Raw genomic sequence first — 14,902 nt, 5'->3', positions numbered from 1 at the left:
CACACCCTGGTCACTACTGGAATTTCGCAACTACCTCATGCTCCAGCCATGTTCACACTACCCCAAAGTCTGCTAAGGGAATCTCATGCAGCTTAAACAGCGCCGGGAGCGAAACATGTCCTCGCCGCCCTAGCCCGCTCGCAAGCATCTGTTTAAATACCTGTCACTTCCGCTGCTTCCCCGATGCAAGCGGCTTTTCACTCCCACCATTCGATGTGATCTTCGTTTACCGTCCACCGTCGTAGTTCACGTTCCGCACTACCACACTCGTTGGCCGTCACAATGTTCCCTTTTCCATTAGCCTTGTTCCCCAATTGGAGTTGGTTTTGTATCTTTTTGGCTCTCTTGTATGTCTACCATGGCTGCCACTGGCAGCCATCCCCGCACTTTGGACGACACTGACTCGCTACCACAGTTTGTTTCGATATGTCAGATTATGGGTGAACCTGGCGAGCAACTGGACGTACACACCCATGAAGCCTGTCGACGACCCTACCATCACATCAAAGGACATGACTGTCATCATCCCAACAGTTGCCGAAAACCTGCAACAACTGAAAGAGACGGTTCAAAGCGCATACCGTCTCGAGCCGTTGAGCCTCCTCCTCGTCACACCCGACTCGCGAGTAAAGCGTGTGTACCAGATGGTAGAAGAGCTGGGTAGCCCCAAGATCATTCAAGTTCTATCCGTCAGCCAGGCCAACAAGCGTCGACAGCTATGCCGGGCCATTCCCGAGGTCGAGACCAAGATCACGCTTCTACTTGACGACGATGTATGGTTACCGGAGAAGTTTACCAAGTGGATTCTCGCTCCTTTTGAGGACCCATCTGTCGGGGGTGTTGGAACCAACCAGCAAATCCGCCGCTTCAACCGCTCCAACATCTGGGAGTTCCTGGGTGCCATCTACCTGGTGAGGAGGAACTTTGACTGCACCGCCTGCAACTGGATAGATGGTGGCCTGCCGTGCCTGTCTGGACGCGCCGTTGCCTACCGATCCGAGATCCTGCAAGACCCCAATTTTACCTACGGCTTCACGCACGAGACATGGGGCAGCGATCACTTTCTTAACGCCGACGACGACAACTTCATCACGCGATGGTTGTTCTCACACAACTGGAAGATCCAGATGCAAAACCATCGCGAATGCGAAGTCGAGACGACGCTCGAGGACGATTCAAAATATCTTCGTCAATGTCTGCGATGGGTCCGCTCCAACTGGAGGAGCAATCTGACTAGCCTGACGGAGGGTTACATGTGGATGGTGAGTGCCGCTAGTTTCCAATATTTGCACAGATTTCGCGTTGTTGGACGCCCGCCAAGCCAGCCCCTCTTTTGACTTCGCCGATTCGCACTACCTTTGCTAATCCTTGCGTAATAGAACTACCCATGGTCCCTCTATGCCGTCTTCCAAACCACGCTTACGCAATGGGCCTTCCTCCTCGATTGCGCCCTCTTCGTCTCAGTCTACCTCGCGCTGGCGGAGGCAGGATACTACGCAGCAGAGGATGACAAGCAAGCCCATGCGCAGGACTGGCAGCGCAACCTTTTCTGGGCGCTGTTCCTCGCACACTGGGTCTTCGCGAAGACGATCAAGCTAATTCCCCATTTGTTAAGAAACCCGGGCGACGTCCGCTTCGTCCCGATCTCGATTCTTTTCGGCTATTTTCACAACCTGATCAAGCTCTACGGCTGCATCACCGTGACAGAGGTATGTCATGAATCATTCATTGCGCTCTGTTCAACGTAGCTGACGGCTTGCTACCAGACCACATGGGGTACTCGCGAGGGTGCAGATGCCGACGACAACATCAGGATGTTACCTATCCCGCCGATGGCGACAATTACCCCTCCCTTGACGCCTCCACCAGGCGGACGCGTGCTTCGCGAGCGAGGCGCCGGTTTTCCGATGATGAATTAGACGACGATTTTTCCCTTTCTGGCCGGCATTCCAGGCCCCGGCCGCGCGTTTTTGGATGCATTAATGTTAGACGCATGTCAGTTTGAAGCATAGCATCTACCAGTACACGCATGGTAGAGCAGCGCTGTGTTGTTTCCTACTATTGAGCGTGGCAGCTCTCGGATACCAAAATGGGCCAGGTTGGATGCAAGGTGTTCAAGGAGTTTACGGCCATGGTCGAATTTGCAGCGTCTTTCCACGCGCCGTGTTGGTGAATACCCAACCATGTAGTCTACGCAAAAGTCACAACAAATGACAATGATGATGACCGTTATTACAGCCGCTCTGTTTGGTGCCTTCCTCAACTTTCAACGTCGCAGCTCGCTCCTGCCTTCCCCCGAGGCGCGTGGTCAGCCGCGACTGCTCTGGCTCCACGTCTCACGATTGTGCAACCGCGGCACAAAAACTCTATCCCAACATCACAGCTGTTTCCCGAGCAACACACGACCCCCTAGTCAGCCGTCTTAGGCGTCTTACCCGCGCTGCACGGCCTACAAGTAGCGCGAACCATCACCCGCATCGAGGACATCGCCTGCTTCATCGTTTACGGCAAAGATGTGGGAGTCTGGGCCGCCTCGAGACAAATAGTGGCACGTTATCTGAGACGGGCGCACTACGAAGAGCATAGGTAGGCAATACTCCCGACGCGAACCACTCAAAGACGGCAGGTGCGAAGGGCAGGTACCTAGGTACCCCTCGGTTTACGGGATAAGGGAATTGAAGAACCCACTCCCCAAGTCTCGGAACTACCTCGTATCTCCGCTTTCGGCCATGGCCCGCAGCATCGTTTAATCTGTGGCTTTGCGCAATGTCACTCTCGCAGCTGGCCTTCTACCACGCCAAATGCGCCTCTCCTCTGCTGCAGCAGTAAATTCCGTCCAGTATCGGCTGCAGTAAGCTCTGGGGGTCAGCGTTGTTCTGGCACTTTCGACTCCCCTATCGCGATCCGATGGCGCTGAAAAGTCGATGGCGTCCACAGGTCTTCCCACCAACGAAGCTGCCCACTCAAGCGGGCCTGCATGCTGCACGTCCTAGCTGAAGCTTCAAGGAAACCATGCCGGCGCCGAACTTCTCATGCACACTTGCATCGCTGGCCCTCATCAAACATCATCGTGCGTTGCGGCAATTTTCTTCCCTACCCACGACACAAATTCTGCGTCTCGTCAACAGGGACGATGACGGATGACAGATGCATGAGCCCTGGTCTTCTAGCGAGCCAGCAAATCGCACGGAAGAGACCCTTTGTCCAAACCTTATGCTGGTCATCCCGCTCCCGCAGGCCTGTGTGTCCAGAGCCAAGCTCCCACGCTAGACTGGCGCTGTCTGCGGCGCGACGCCTGACCCATTTCTCCACCTCTCGTCATAGCTGCCTGTCACTGCGTACGTAGCATTCGCAGCAAATGGGCCAGCAGGCATCGAACAGCACACATGTAAATTGATACTCTGTAGCCAAGCTGTCGCAAGCATCTGTGCCGCATCCCCGATGCAACACGCTGCAGACAGCTGTAGGCACGGACTTGCAGTTCGACACTCGCGTGCCGTGTCCCAGAGCATTTACCAATACCGGACGGAACATTGCCATTGGTGTCTGGCCTGCCAGTAGTACTACAACTGCACAGGTGCAGACTGGGCGAGCGCCACGCACTAGCCAAAATGGCAGTGAACATCTCCAATCGAGATGACAATGAATGCTCAATACACACGCTTGAAAGATGGCTCAACCTATCTGCTCCCCACGTTACACGACATGGGCCGGAATGCCTGATGATGGCAGCGAAATCAGTTTACAAGTCCGGACATTTGACATTCGCTTGATCCTGCTTGTCAGCAGCCGAAACGTTGTCCAAACAGCTGGGTCGAAGGCGAAAACTCTGCACATCTCGCTTCACGCGCGAGACACGCTGTCGGGATGCACGTTATCACACAAAAATCTTTACATCACTTCTCGTCCATCCAGTTATCTCACTTCAGGGAACTTATGCGCGAAGGTCCAAATTACTCGTATATCTTGAAGCAAGGGGCCCAGAGCGGTCATGCAATGCGTACAAATACCCACTTCATCCTCGCCAGGATACACTGCGCTAAGGCCATGTTGGCTATTACCGCGACAGCAAAGACTGTGTATTTGCGGAGTCCCTGTCGACTCTCTTAGCCTCTAAAGATGCTGGCCCTCTGACGACATCAGACGTCTAGCCTAAGTTCCAAAAGGCCCAGATCTACCCCATAAGTTGTTTGAGGCTACTTATCATGCAAGTTTTGGATCTGGTCATGATCGTGTCATGATTGTCTGACAAAATGCTGGAGCCTCCTCCGAGCGTGCGTTTGAATCGATCGCGGCTCCATACCGGCAGCAATATTCCAAGTTCGACACGGGCACACAAACTTGTTCAACCAAACCAATACATAATCTTTACATCATCAGCAATCTCCAACAACACCGAAACTTAGCCGTGCTTGTTTGGGGATTTCGGTTGCGAAATTGTGAGAACAACTTCTCTCCGTCAGTATGGGCCTTGAACTGGCGCGCCAGAGGTAGCGTCGCGCCGTGCCGGTCGTGAACCGAGATCCAGCGGCAAGCAAGCACGAGCTGCAAATCATTTCGAGTCAGGTCCCTCTAACGTTTGCGGTACAGTTATCGCCGGAATCTGCTCGTCGCGGCATATCTTCGGATATGTCTAGTAGAAAAGCTTTCATCTTCGGGGCACAAGTCACGTGCACGAGGTCGATCTGGCCAGTCTGCCCGAAACGGTTTGTATCCAGGAACGCTGCAACGTCGTAATGTGGGGAAGATACCATATATGACATCGTCATCGTCTCAACCTACTCCTTCCAGCTCCACCGGCTTGCGCGTCGTTTAATACCGCAGATATAGGTGGCCTTTTGGGAACCCTTACTAGCCATTCTTAGGCTCGGTGCGACTTTGGTAGAGTAGATCCGATCAAGCCTCGTCCGTCGTCCGCTACGGGTCCCGGCGCTTTTCTTTTTCCATGGTTCGTCGATCTTAGATGACGACGTCGCACGACATCCTCACATGACTGTACTGTCACTCCGCACAGCAACCTTGGAACACCATCTATGATAGCGAGTCCCTGCAGCTGCACGTCAAACATCGCGTAACCAAGATTAGCATCGTCACACAGCCGCATTCCTATATCATCAGCCACAAGAACACATGATCTATAGTCCACTCCCTAAGTATCGGTCTCTTGAACCGAGCGAGCCGCAACACATGCCTCTACTCCACGGCTATAAACGCGCTAAAATGACGTGCATCCTGACTGAGCCGTGGCTGACTCGGCGTCAAGAGACATCAGGGGTCTTGCCTGTCTTCTCCACAATCACGGCTACTTTCGTTGCATCCAGACTTTTCACCCCACCCTCTTCTTGCTTTCACGATCAGAACAGCCGGACGGCCTCTCGGTCCTTGATTGTGATTTAGGCGTTCGGCGCCGCACGAGTCAGCTTTCAACACCTCACGTCATACATCGCGGGATGAGGCCGCCAGACATTCCCATAGTATCTGTAAAGGGCTACTTCGGTCTTAGGCCCACTCGCTGATAGATACTGGCGGATGATGGGCAAACGGGTGTGGGTACAATAACAACTAGTGCTCAGCAAAGTGTGCCATAATGCACTATATTGGTAAGCGCTGAGGTGATGTTGGAGACCAACAGGCGAAGGTCCATCGGCAGACCCTCTCTTTTGCAAATACAGAGAGGGTCCTGCTGACAGTGGTGGAGCTGACTAAATGCTGAGATTAATAGGATCGGAGACGCTCAGCCACCACAGATTTTGACAGCTTCGGCCATACATCTAATTCGCGCATGCTGCGCGCTGCCGATACAAGAATTTCGGCAGATGCAGTAAGCAGGCTCCCCAGTCACATGCCACGCTCCACGGAAACAAAGTGACCTTCGCAGAGCCTCACATATGCACGACTTCTGAAAATTGTTTGTTGAGCTGCGCGCCTGGCAGTGTCGGTGCTTCTCCGGCCCTCTTTGCTCCGCTTACCCCTCCCTCGCTTCCGAACCTTCACGGGAATTACTGTACCGTGAGAGGTAATCAAGGGCAATAGCACCAGGATCGATGGGCACCCGCGCTCGCTTTCCAAGCGAAAGTATATTCGTACCCTCTTGCCTATGGCTACCCCACAATTGCCGTCGGCTTCATAGGCATTGAGTTTGACACTTGTCCTTGTGGCTGGGAAGCGCGGGACGACTAAGCGCCTATCACTGCACGATCGAGGCGAGCTGCCTTCTGAGACCACGTCAAAGTCGGCGTCGTGCGTGCAGGGGACGCCTAATTGCTGTACGTTTCCTCCGTGGAGCGCGTTTGGTGAGGTGTACGAATATGTGGGTTCTGCTTTGTATGTGGTATGTACTGCGCTCCTGTTGTGATGCCAAGATGCACGTCTTGCATGTGTCTAGAACCAACGGTCGTGCACTCCGGTATATCATCTGCAGGATACGAAGCATGTGTTCCGGCATCAAGCTGCCGAGGCTGGAAATCGTCGATACGTTGTACGTTGCCTTGATTTATCACCGGCCATATCGTGATGAAGGGCGGCCAAGCCGGACGGTCTTTCCTAGCCATTTGAGTTTGCTTCATATCAATCAAAATAACAGATCTTGTCGTCTCCAATAGCTTTGAGTTCGAGTAGTCCGAATGCATGTTGCTCATCAATACTGCAAGTCCATTACTAGTACTGCTATTGGGTCATTGTAGACGACAAGTTCTCTGATAGGAAAAACTAAACGTCTTCAGACACGAAAACGTCCAAATCCAAACAACATGAATCAGAATCAACCGTGATCTGCGTGAAGAAGTAGCGTTTGTTGGTACAACAATCTATACTCGGAGCCACTTACCCCGCCAACCGAAAGCATCTCCCCGCATTACAACACCACAGTACTCAGTATAGCATATCAATTCAACAAAACATCCAACCACCAGATTTCTGGGCCTACAACCAAAAGAAGAAAAAACACCCCTTTAAACACATCCGTCCCAAAGCCTCCCCAGCCACATCAGCCTCCCTAACACTACGCCCCGCGGCCCGACCACCCTACCAACCAATCCCACAATGGCATCTCAAGACATACCCATTCTAGACACACACATCCACCTCTGGCCGTCAACCGCAACATCAGCCTCAAACCATGGCTGGATGACCCCTGGCCACCACCTCTCCAAACGGCACGGCATATCAGACTACTTGTCCATTACATCCCCACAACCCGCGGGATTTATATACGTAGAAACTGATCGGTATCTTCCCTCCGCGCAGCCAAGTATCAAAGAGTCTGATAGTGATGAGGGAGTGAAGAATAAGTTGAGGGAGTGGGCGAAAGAGCCACTAGAGGAGGTCAAGTTTCTGAGGAGGATAGTCGAGGGGACGCCGGATGAAGGTGATGGGTTTACAGTTGATGAAGCGGGGAAGATGAAGGGGGTTGTTGTGTATGCGCCTTTCCATCTCTCACCGCGTGTGTTTAGTTTGTATTTAGATCTTGTTGAAGAGGTGGCTGGTCCTGAGCTCTGGCAGAGGATTAAGGGTTGGAGGTATCTGTTACAAGGAAAGGGGGAGGGGGCTGTTGCTAAAATGTTAAGGGATGGAGAAGAGAACTGGGTGCGAAATCTTTTCCGGTTGAAGGATCTTAGGGACGGGTGCCAGGCGTGGTGTTTTGATGTGGGCGTTGATAATCATAGGGATGGGACGGAGCCTATGGAGGCGGTGGGAAGGTTGATCAAGACTGTTAGGGAGAGGGAGGAGAAGGAGGGAGGAGGAGATGGAGATGGGAGGAGGGTCAAGTTTGTGTTGAGTACGTATATGTCTTCCCCTTTTTCCTGCACACCTACACCGTGGTGTTTTGCCCATTCTCACATGACATGCTACGGACTTCTCAACTAACACAAGTCCCAGACCACCTGGCCAAACCCCCCCTCTCCCCTACCTCACCCATCCCCTCTCCCATCTGGCTCTCAACCATGTCCACCCTCTCATCCGACACCAACGTCTACATGAAGTTCTCAGGCGCCTTCAACGAATTTACCGTCTCACCCACTCCCTCCGACATTCCCAGTATCCTGACCGCCTTATCTCCTTTCCTAGACCATCTTTTCAAGTGTTTCCCAGGCAGAGTCATGTTCGGAAGTGACTGGCCGGTTTGTAATGTGGGTGGGCCTACGGGAGAGGAGGGGAGCTGGAAACTGTGGAGGAGCGTTGTGGAAGCGTGGATGGAGGGGAAGGGTATGGGAGAAAGGGAGAAGGAGAGGGTTTGGAGGGGGGCGGGGGAGGAGGCTTATGGGGTGGTGTTGTAAATGGAGGACCTGACGTGATGATGTATGTGAGGGGGGTGTCTTGTTCGTGTTTTTCATTTGACGGGCATTCGAGATGGATTTATACTTGATATTGAATTATATGGCTTGATGTGTGACGATTGAGGGTAGGTTGCTTCATAGATGGTTCAAGATGGGGACTCATCTTGTCTGTGTCGATCTAGAGATGCTGCATGACAAGATTGTGATAAGCAGTAAAACCCCATCCCGTCCACCCACCTACGCAAACCCCCCTGCCCCCTCTCCACCCATCCCCAACAGTACAACAAACGTCGCCTTCCCCTGAGCAGCCGCCCCATCCTCACCCCTCCTAACAAGCCCTAGATACGCACCCAACTCCTCATCATCCGTGACCTCAACCAACACCTCACTCTCCGCCCGACCCCCTCTATGTACAACCAACCCTTGTAGCTTATGCACGATGGTACCGGGGTGTTCGCGCATCGCTATATTGTGTAGTTCATCGACTGAGGGTGTTTGGATGATGGAGAGCCAGACGGATCGCGCAGGGTATGGAGTTGAGGAGTGGGCGTGGAGGCGGAAGTAGACGGGAAGGGGCATGGAGATATTTGGAGAGGCGGGGTAGTAGGCTTGTTGAAAGTGGGCGTGTGGGTCGGGATGGCGGTGCTGGTGCTGGGATGCTGGTTGGTAGTGGCTGGACTGGTAGTGGTGTTGAGGCTGATACGAAGGGACGGGTAGTATTGCGGCGTCGCTCGCGGCTAGTAGAAGAGATGGGTCGATCTGAAGGTCTGAAGCTGTGGATAGAGAGGGTGCAGCAGGATATGTCGTCTGCGTCGTTGCCGTTCGACCAGCACTACTGTGTTGCCTCCCCTTATTTCCCGGGGTCGTCGGATGTGCAGCGACGACAGGCGGCGCAGGTCCTGGGCCCGGTCCTTGATGGACCTGTTTCTTTTTACTGGGATCTTTGGCAGTCTTTTCCTGCTGTTGGCGCTTCATCACGTCTCGGGCCAGCACTTCGAGAGCTCGTAACTTCCGCGCATAGTCCGGATCGTCTTCCCCATCTGCGAGCGCCCTCACTAGGTAATCGGACTCGTTGACCCACACTTGCTTCAACTGTGTCCAGCGGTCCTCGCCAGCTTCATGCTTATTGGAAAACTGAGCTGCTTTCAACTTTCCGGCAAAAGCGCTTCGGACGTGTCGTGTCTGTTCAGGATTGAGACCAAGAAGGTTCTTTGCATCGGCGAGCGTCATGCGCGTATCCATCGTTCGTAAGCGTTTCGTAACGTCCATACAGATAACATCAAGTGACAGCGCTCTCTGGCCTTTCGGACGGAAGAGCGCGTCGACGTTCTGCAGCACCTCTGGCTCTTGTTGAAAGACTTGAGCCAAGTGCGTGTCGTCTCGAACGAGTTGTTGTACAATCTGCGCCCACTTCTCCGGACCGGCAATAGTCTTCTTTGTAACTTGCTGCTCCTTGCAGATCTGGAGAAAGCTCTCTCGAACTTGGCGGTACATATCATTGTCCAGACCGAGGTATGCTTTGGCTTCGTCGATGGTGGTTTCGGATGGGAATCGTGGAGGTTCGCCGGGGGCGTCTGCTGGCAATCCGGCCCAACCGCGTGTTCGACGTCTTCGCTTGCGTGTCCGCCATTTCTCGTCGCTTTCGGTCTGAAGTTGCTGTTGGCGCAGTTGCTTGCGTAGCACTTCCTCCTCGCTCAAGCCTGTGATGTCGGGTTCGGGGAGTATAGGTCGCGCTTCTTCCATAGGTGCCCCACCCTCCTCTCCTTCTTCCTGAGCAGTCGCGGGCTCTTCTTCGCTTCCATCATCATCGCTCGTAGATTCCTCTGCCAATATCGCGTTTCCAAGCTGGTTGATTAGACCCCGCCCTGGCACAACCTTGGTACGCTTCTTCTTCGGCTTCTTTTGTATCCTCCCTTCATCAGCCTTTGTCTTCTTCGATCTGGAAACGCTCTCTCGGAGTAGGAGCTTAAGCCTCAGGCGTAAGCGCAACAGTTCGCGGTCGTTGATCTGAAAGCCTTCAGCCTGTAGCGTGTCCACCATATCCTTCTGCGTATAGTTCTGCTCCCATAGTTGCTGGAGTCGCGCGACTAGGGCGGTGTTCTTGTGCGCCGGATTCTGCTTCGAGGGGAAGTCCCATCGCTATGACGGTATCAGTCAAGGATTCGGAGTGGAGGCTGGAAGTTGTGCGGTAGCGACGCACCTTGAATTGCGTCTGGAAGGCACGCTTGCTGGAGCAATATTGTCAGCGTTGAGTGTTCTAGACATGTAAGATTGCGAAATGACGGTGAGCGAGTACGGCGACCCATATGTACTCTCCCGCGCAGCGCTTGCATACCTTGGAGTGAACCCTCGTATCTCAAAGTACGACATGACCTCTTCCAGACTCCTCCGCTCCTCAACATAGAGTTGATAGCATACTGCCTCTTTGTCGTCCCAAGAATACACCATCCTCGATCTCGCGGTCGTATCGCAGTATCTGGTGGAGGCTCTCATGAATTGCGCAACTGGTTCAACTGGGGAGCGCGACGCAATCGCCAAGACTTTCGGCCTCGGCTGATGATGTCCCGAACACCCAGACCGAACACGGCTCAACTATACATCGCACCTACCGAACCAGATTGCGCATAGCGGCATGTATATTATGGCTTCCTCCTGGATAGACGGTAGTATCGGACAAATTATTTCTCGCCGTCTTCTAAGAGATTCAATACCTCCAAACAGACCACCCTGAGCCCCTCCTATGCTGCGATAGTCCATCTACCATACCCCACACTCTATACCTACGAGCAACATGTCGCACGCCCGTAAGAACAGCCTGTGGACGCCCACCGCCCCGACAGCGGCGCAAACGCCTCAGCTCCTCTCTGGCAAGTCCATGATGATCACGGGCGGTGTTACTGGCATCGGCCGCGCCATCGTCCTCGGATATCTTCAACACGGCGCAAACGTCGCCGTGAACCACTTCGGCGACGACAAGTCCTCATCCCAGTACCAGACCCTCGTCGAGGAAGCAGCCTCGAACCTACAAACCAGCAAAGAAGAAATAGAGAAGAGGCTAGTAGAAGTACCCGGCGACGTAGGAAACCCCGAGACAGGAAAGAAGTTGGTGGATGCCGTAGTACAAAGATGGGGACGATTGGACGTTGTGATAAGCAACGCTGGTATCTGCGAGTTCAAGGAATTCTTAGAGTACGTTTTCCCTCATTTAGCAACGACACTGTAGAAGTGCAGAACTAACACGCCACACCTTAGAATAACACCGGACCTCTGGAACACAACCCTCACCACCAACCTCACCGGTGCATTCCACACCATCCAAGCCGGCGCAAAGCAAATGTCCACGCAATCCCCTCCCGGCGGCTCCATAATCGGCATATCCTCCATCAGCGCCCTTGTAGGCGGCGCATACCAGGGCCACTACACACCCACCAAAGCGGGTGTACTGTCTCTCATCCAGTCCTCTGCATGCGCACTGGGAACACATGGTATACGGTGCAATGCGCTGCTGCCGGGTACAATCAAGACTCAGCTCAACGAGAAGGATCTTGAAGACGAGGAGAAGAGGAAGTACATGGAAGGTAGGATACCGCTGGGAAGAACGGGGGTGCCGAGTGATTTGGCCGGTCCGGCGATCTTTCTGGGCAGTGATTTGAGCGGTTATGTGAATGGCGCGCAGTTGTTGGTTGATGGGGGTCTATTCGTAAACCTACAATGAACAGTCTCCGAAAACCAAATTTAAACACGGGGATATTTCGCTCTTCACCATGTCAGCTCCAACTCTATGCGTTGCACCCCCGTCACCGCACCCAAGATATCTTCCCTGATACGCTCAGCAGCATCCCGCTCTATCCCCTCCATCATATCTCTAATCTCATCCTCTTCCTCCATCACACCCAACACATTTTCTCGCCGCTTTCAACACACCCCTGTCCTTCCGAGTCTTCTCCCTAAGGACCCAGTACGTCTCTGGCGCCATTCCATGCAACTCTGCTCCCCTAGGATTCATCCCGCCTATTCTATCAACCAACACCACATCCATGATCTCACCCAACGGCATCGGAATCACAGACTCGTTGGGTAGATCGTGGTAGCTACATGGATTCCGCCCGCAGATTATACATGCGCGGCAGAGAGGGCAGGAGTATGTGAGTGTGCTTTTGAGGAGCCAGGAGGAGAGGCAGGGGGCGCAGAAGGTGTGCGTGCAGGGAGCGCGTTTGGGGATGTGGGTGTGGGCGTCGAAGAGGGATGTGCAGATCGGACATGAGTCGTCGTCGGCAATAGATACTGTTTCGAGACGTTGAGAGGCGGATGTGAAGAACCACAGTGCATCTGGGTCTTTTATCAAATTCGCTCGGTCGTATGCAGTTTCATGCCATTCATGCCCCGCCGCGAGAGCGCTCGCTACGATACTCCCCACATCCATGCATGGGCCCTGCAATGTTTGAAGCTCTACGATGTGAAGGTATTGATGCTGTTCCACCGTCCTTCGTTGAGGATGTTTCAACATCCCATCTTCCACCCAATCCCTAAACGTCACTTGCTCGTAGAAAGAAGGCAAGTCGGAGTAAATTCCTTGCAGTGTATAGTTCTGTGCCAGCTCGATGACTGCGGAGTCGTTGGCTTCCAGCGCATGGATGAGGGACGTGGTGAAAGTTTGGAATGTGTGCATGGAGTGGATGTAGGGGTCTGAAAGGTTGGTCAGGGGCGTGACGAAGGAGTTGTGGTGTCTTAGGTCGAAGAGAAGGGTTTTAATGGGGGAGGTCATTTTTTCAATGTGCAGGGGGCGGAGCTTTGGTGTTGGGGTTGAGGGAGGGGTTAGTAGATCGGGCATTGAAAGGAGTGAGAAGTTCTGGTCGGTTGGGTTCGCAGGGTTTAGAAGGGAAGGAGAAGGTGAACAGATGAATCTGTGGCGACAATGTGTATGTTGCGTTGTGAGGTGAAACAGAAGTTGATAACGCGCTCCTGGGCTATGGGAATTACACTGTCACCTTGATACGACGCGGATTAGTAAGGGTGAATGTATTGAGACCCTACGTGTGATCGTCTTGGATACGTGATACCTGACAATACACTTGAGGTCCTCCTGGAACAACGCCCATCATGCCAACTCCATCGCTATGATACCCATATCAACACCTAAAGGCTATAGATGCGAATGTACGAAGACCGTGAACACCTCAGTATGCGAATATGTACCGTGTAGCCGAACGTTACCAAAGAGTGCGTCAAGAGAGGATGCTGTGATCAAGAAACCTGTCAAATGTTAGAACCTGTCCGGTTCATTCTTCAAAAGCGACCCTATTCAAGAGGGAGTGCCTGCTCTGCGCGAGCATCAATGGGGGTTGGAGTGCAGTTACCTCAGCAATGTTCTGGCGCTCGATATAGCTCTCCTGCCTCACGTCTCTACCGACGCGCCAGTAGATGTCGGTGTAGTCAGCACAGTTCATCTCTCGTAGGAACTGCTCGTCGTGCGTGATGACCAGCAGCTGAAAATTGGCCTGCTTCCTGCGGCTCTGGATGATCTGAGACAAAGACTCGGCGAGACCCTTGATGTTCTGCTGATCCAGATTGGTAGTGGGTTCGTCAAGCGCAATAAGACCGCAGTTTGTGCCGAAACATTCTGCAAGCGCGAGACGTATGACTATTGAAGCGAGGACCTTTTGTCCTGCGGAACAGCGGCCTCGCATGTCCATCTCGGTGTCTTGCTTTACCATCACAACGCGGTAGTTGTATGTCCGATTACCTTTGCCATCACCATCGGACACGATGCGGATCGCGTCCACATCCGTACCTTGATATGCGTTGCGCCACAGCTCAGCGAGAATGGTATTGATCTCCTCCATCTTGAGCGTGTGATACTTCATGATCGCCTTGTCCAAAGCACCAGCATAGCGCCCCAGGTCATCGATGACGGCTTTGGTAGTTTCGACCTTGATGTGCGCCTCACGGTACTGCTCCGCAGCCTTTTTGTAGATCTTCTCGTACTCCGTCATGAGCTCCGTAAGCTGGTCATCTTTGTTTTTCATGTCTCGCTCAAGACCCGTCTTCTTGAGATTGAGGTCTCTGTATTGAAGATCCCAGTGTTCAGCTTGACGCTCGTAATGTTGCTTGTCACGCTCAGCGCCCAGATCTTCTAGCTTTTTGATCTCGACTTCCAGGGTGTCGAGGGAGCGCTTGGCTTTCCGATAGCGTAAGTTTTCACTGATAGAGCGCTTGTTCGTTTCCGTGTCGCGCACCGTATCTTCGAGCTTCTTTATTTTGCGAGTCAGATCAGACATGTCGGTTTCGATACGTGCGACTTCGCCTTGCAAGTTCTCAATCTCTCGATGAGTGCGTGCAAGTTGCTGTGGTCCGCCACGGCCGATGTAAGCATTGATTTCTTCGTTTGCCTGGTCGAGCTGGCGCACAGTGTCGGATAGCTTGGCAGCTTCGTCGTGAGCACGTTGAACGCGGTCGTTGCCACGACGGTTGACATCATCGTACTTATACTGCGCTTGCTCGATCTCGGGGTCGATGTTGTTGACGTCCTGATCGAAGCTGCGTATGGCCTCACGTTGCTTGTTGTTCTCCTTTTTGAAGTCTTCCACTCGATCGGCAAGATCCCGCTTCTCCTTCAGTTTTGACTG

The 14,902-nt window shown here is 53.1% G+C and overlaps 5 protein-coding genes across 5 annotated transcripts; 3 read left to right on the top strand and 2 right to left on the bottom strand.

Moving 5' to 3' along the window:
• On the top strand, positions 1-2,237 carry BKA58DRAFT_424849 (nucleotide-diphospho-sugar transferase). The gene is made up of 4 exons (XM_046172907.1): positions 1-347; positions 416-1,262; positions 1,380-1,709; positions 1,749-2,237. The coding sequence occupies exons 1-4, from the start codon at positions 283-285 to the stop codon at positions 1,917-1,919; spliced, it is 1,413 nt and encodes a 470-aa protein (XP_046020271.1). The 5' UTR covers positions 1-282; the 3' UTR covers positions 1,920-2,237.
• A 4,583-nt stretch (positions 2,238-6,820) lies between these two features.
• Positions 6,821-8,535, top strand: BKA58DRAFT_370296 (uncharacterized protein). Its single transcript, XM_046168982.1, has 2 exons — positions 6,821-7,777; positions 7,879-8,535. The coding sequence occupies exons 1-2, from the start codon at positions 7,042-7,044 to the stop codon at positions 8,274-8,276; spliced, it is 1,134 nt and encodes a 377-aa protein (XP_046020270.1). The 5' UTR covers positions 6,821-7,041; the 3' UTR covers positions 8,277-8,535.
• On the bottom strand, positions 8,514-10,724 carry BKA58DRAFT_325815 (uncharacterized protein; the record flags this gene model as incomplete). The annotated part of the gene is made up of 3 exons (XM_046168029.1): positions 8,514-10,415; positions 10,477-10,504; positions 10,612-10,724. The coding sequence occupies 3 exons, from the start codon at positions 10,722-10,724 to the stop codon at positions 8,514-8,516; spliced, it is 2,043 nt and encodes a 680-aa protein (XP_046020269.1).
• BKA58DRAFT_63580 (3-oxoacyl-reductase) lies at positions 10,608-12,069 on the top strand. Its single transcript, XM_046175660.1, has 2 exons — positions 10,608-11,465; positions 11,529-12,069. The coding sequence occupies exons 1-2, from the start codon at positions 11,068-11,070 to the stop codon at positions 11,989-11,991; spliced, it is 861 nt and encodes a 286-aa protein (XP_046020268.1). The 5' UTR covers positions 10,608-11,067; the 3' UTR covers positions 11,992-12,069.
• On the bottom strand, positions 11,824-13,054 carry BKA58DRAFT_63590 (uncharacterized protein). Its single transcript, XM_046175661.1, has one exon. The coding sequence runs from the start codon at positions 13,039-13,041 to the stop codon at positions 12,148-12,150; it is 894 nt and encodes a 297-aa protein (XP_046020267.1). The 5' UTR covers positions 13,042-13,054; the 3' UTR covers positions 11,824-12,147.
• Positions 13,055-14,902: the final 1,848 nt, after the last annotated feature.

The sequence above is a fragment of the Alternaria rosae genome (assembly GCF_020736505.1).
Source record: "Alternaria rosae strain MPI-PUGE-AT-0040 chromosome Unknown BKA58scaffold_13, whole genome shotgun sequence".
Taxonomy (NCBI): Eukaryota; Fungi; Ascomycota; class Dothideomycetes; order Pleosporales; family Pleosporaceae; genus Alternaria; species Alternaria rosae.
This window is presented reverse-complemented; position numbering and strand designations above follow the sequence as displayed.

Excerpts from the sequence above, each read along its gene's own strand:
- BKA58DRAFT_63580 (XM_046175660.1), top strand. The coding sequence starts at position 11,068 with ATGTCGCACGCCCGTAAGAACAGCCTGTGGACGCCCACCGCCCCGACA. Across the intron at positions 11,466-11,528 it reads GAGTTCAAGGAATTCTTAGA|AATAACACCGGACCTCTGGA; the intron begins GTACGTTTTCCC and ends GCCACACCTTAG.
- BKA58DRAFT_424849 (XM_046172907.1), top strand. The coding sequence starts at position 283 with ATGTTCCCTTTTCCATTAGCCTTGTTCCCCAATTGGAGTTGGTTTTGT. Across the intron at positions 348-415 it reads TGTATCTTTTTGGCTCTCTT|TTTGTTTCGATATGTCAGAT; the intron begins GTATGTCTACCA and ends TCGCTACCACAG. Across the intron at positions 1,263-1,379 it reads CGGAGGGTTACATGTGGATG|AACTACCCATGGTCCCTCTA; the intron begins GTGAGTGCCGCT and ends CTTGCGTAATAG.
- BKA58DRAFT_63590 (XM_046175661.1), bottom strand. The coding sequence starts at position 13,041 with ATGACCTCCCCCATTAAAACCCTTCTCTTCGACCTAAGACACCACAAC.
- BKA58DRAFT_370296 (XM_046168982.1), top strand. The coding sequence starts at position 7,042 with ATGGCATCTCAAGACATACCCATTCTAGACACACACATCCACCTCTGG. Across the intron at positions 7,778-7,878 it reads GAGGGTCAAGTTTGTGTTGA|ACCACCTGGCCAAACCCCCC; the intron begins GTACGTATATGT and ends CACAAGTCCCAG.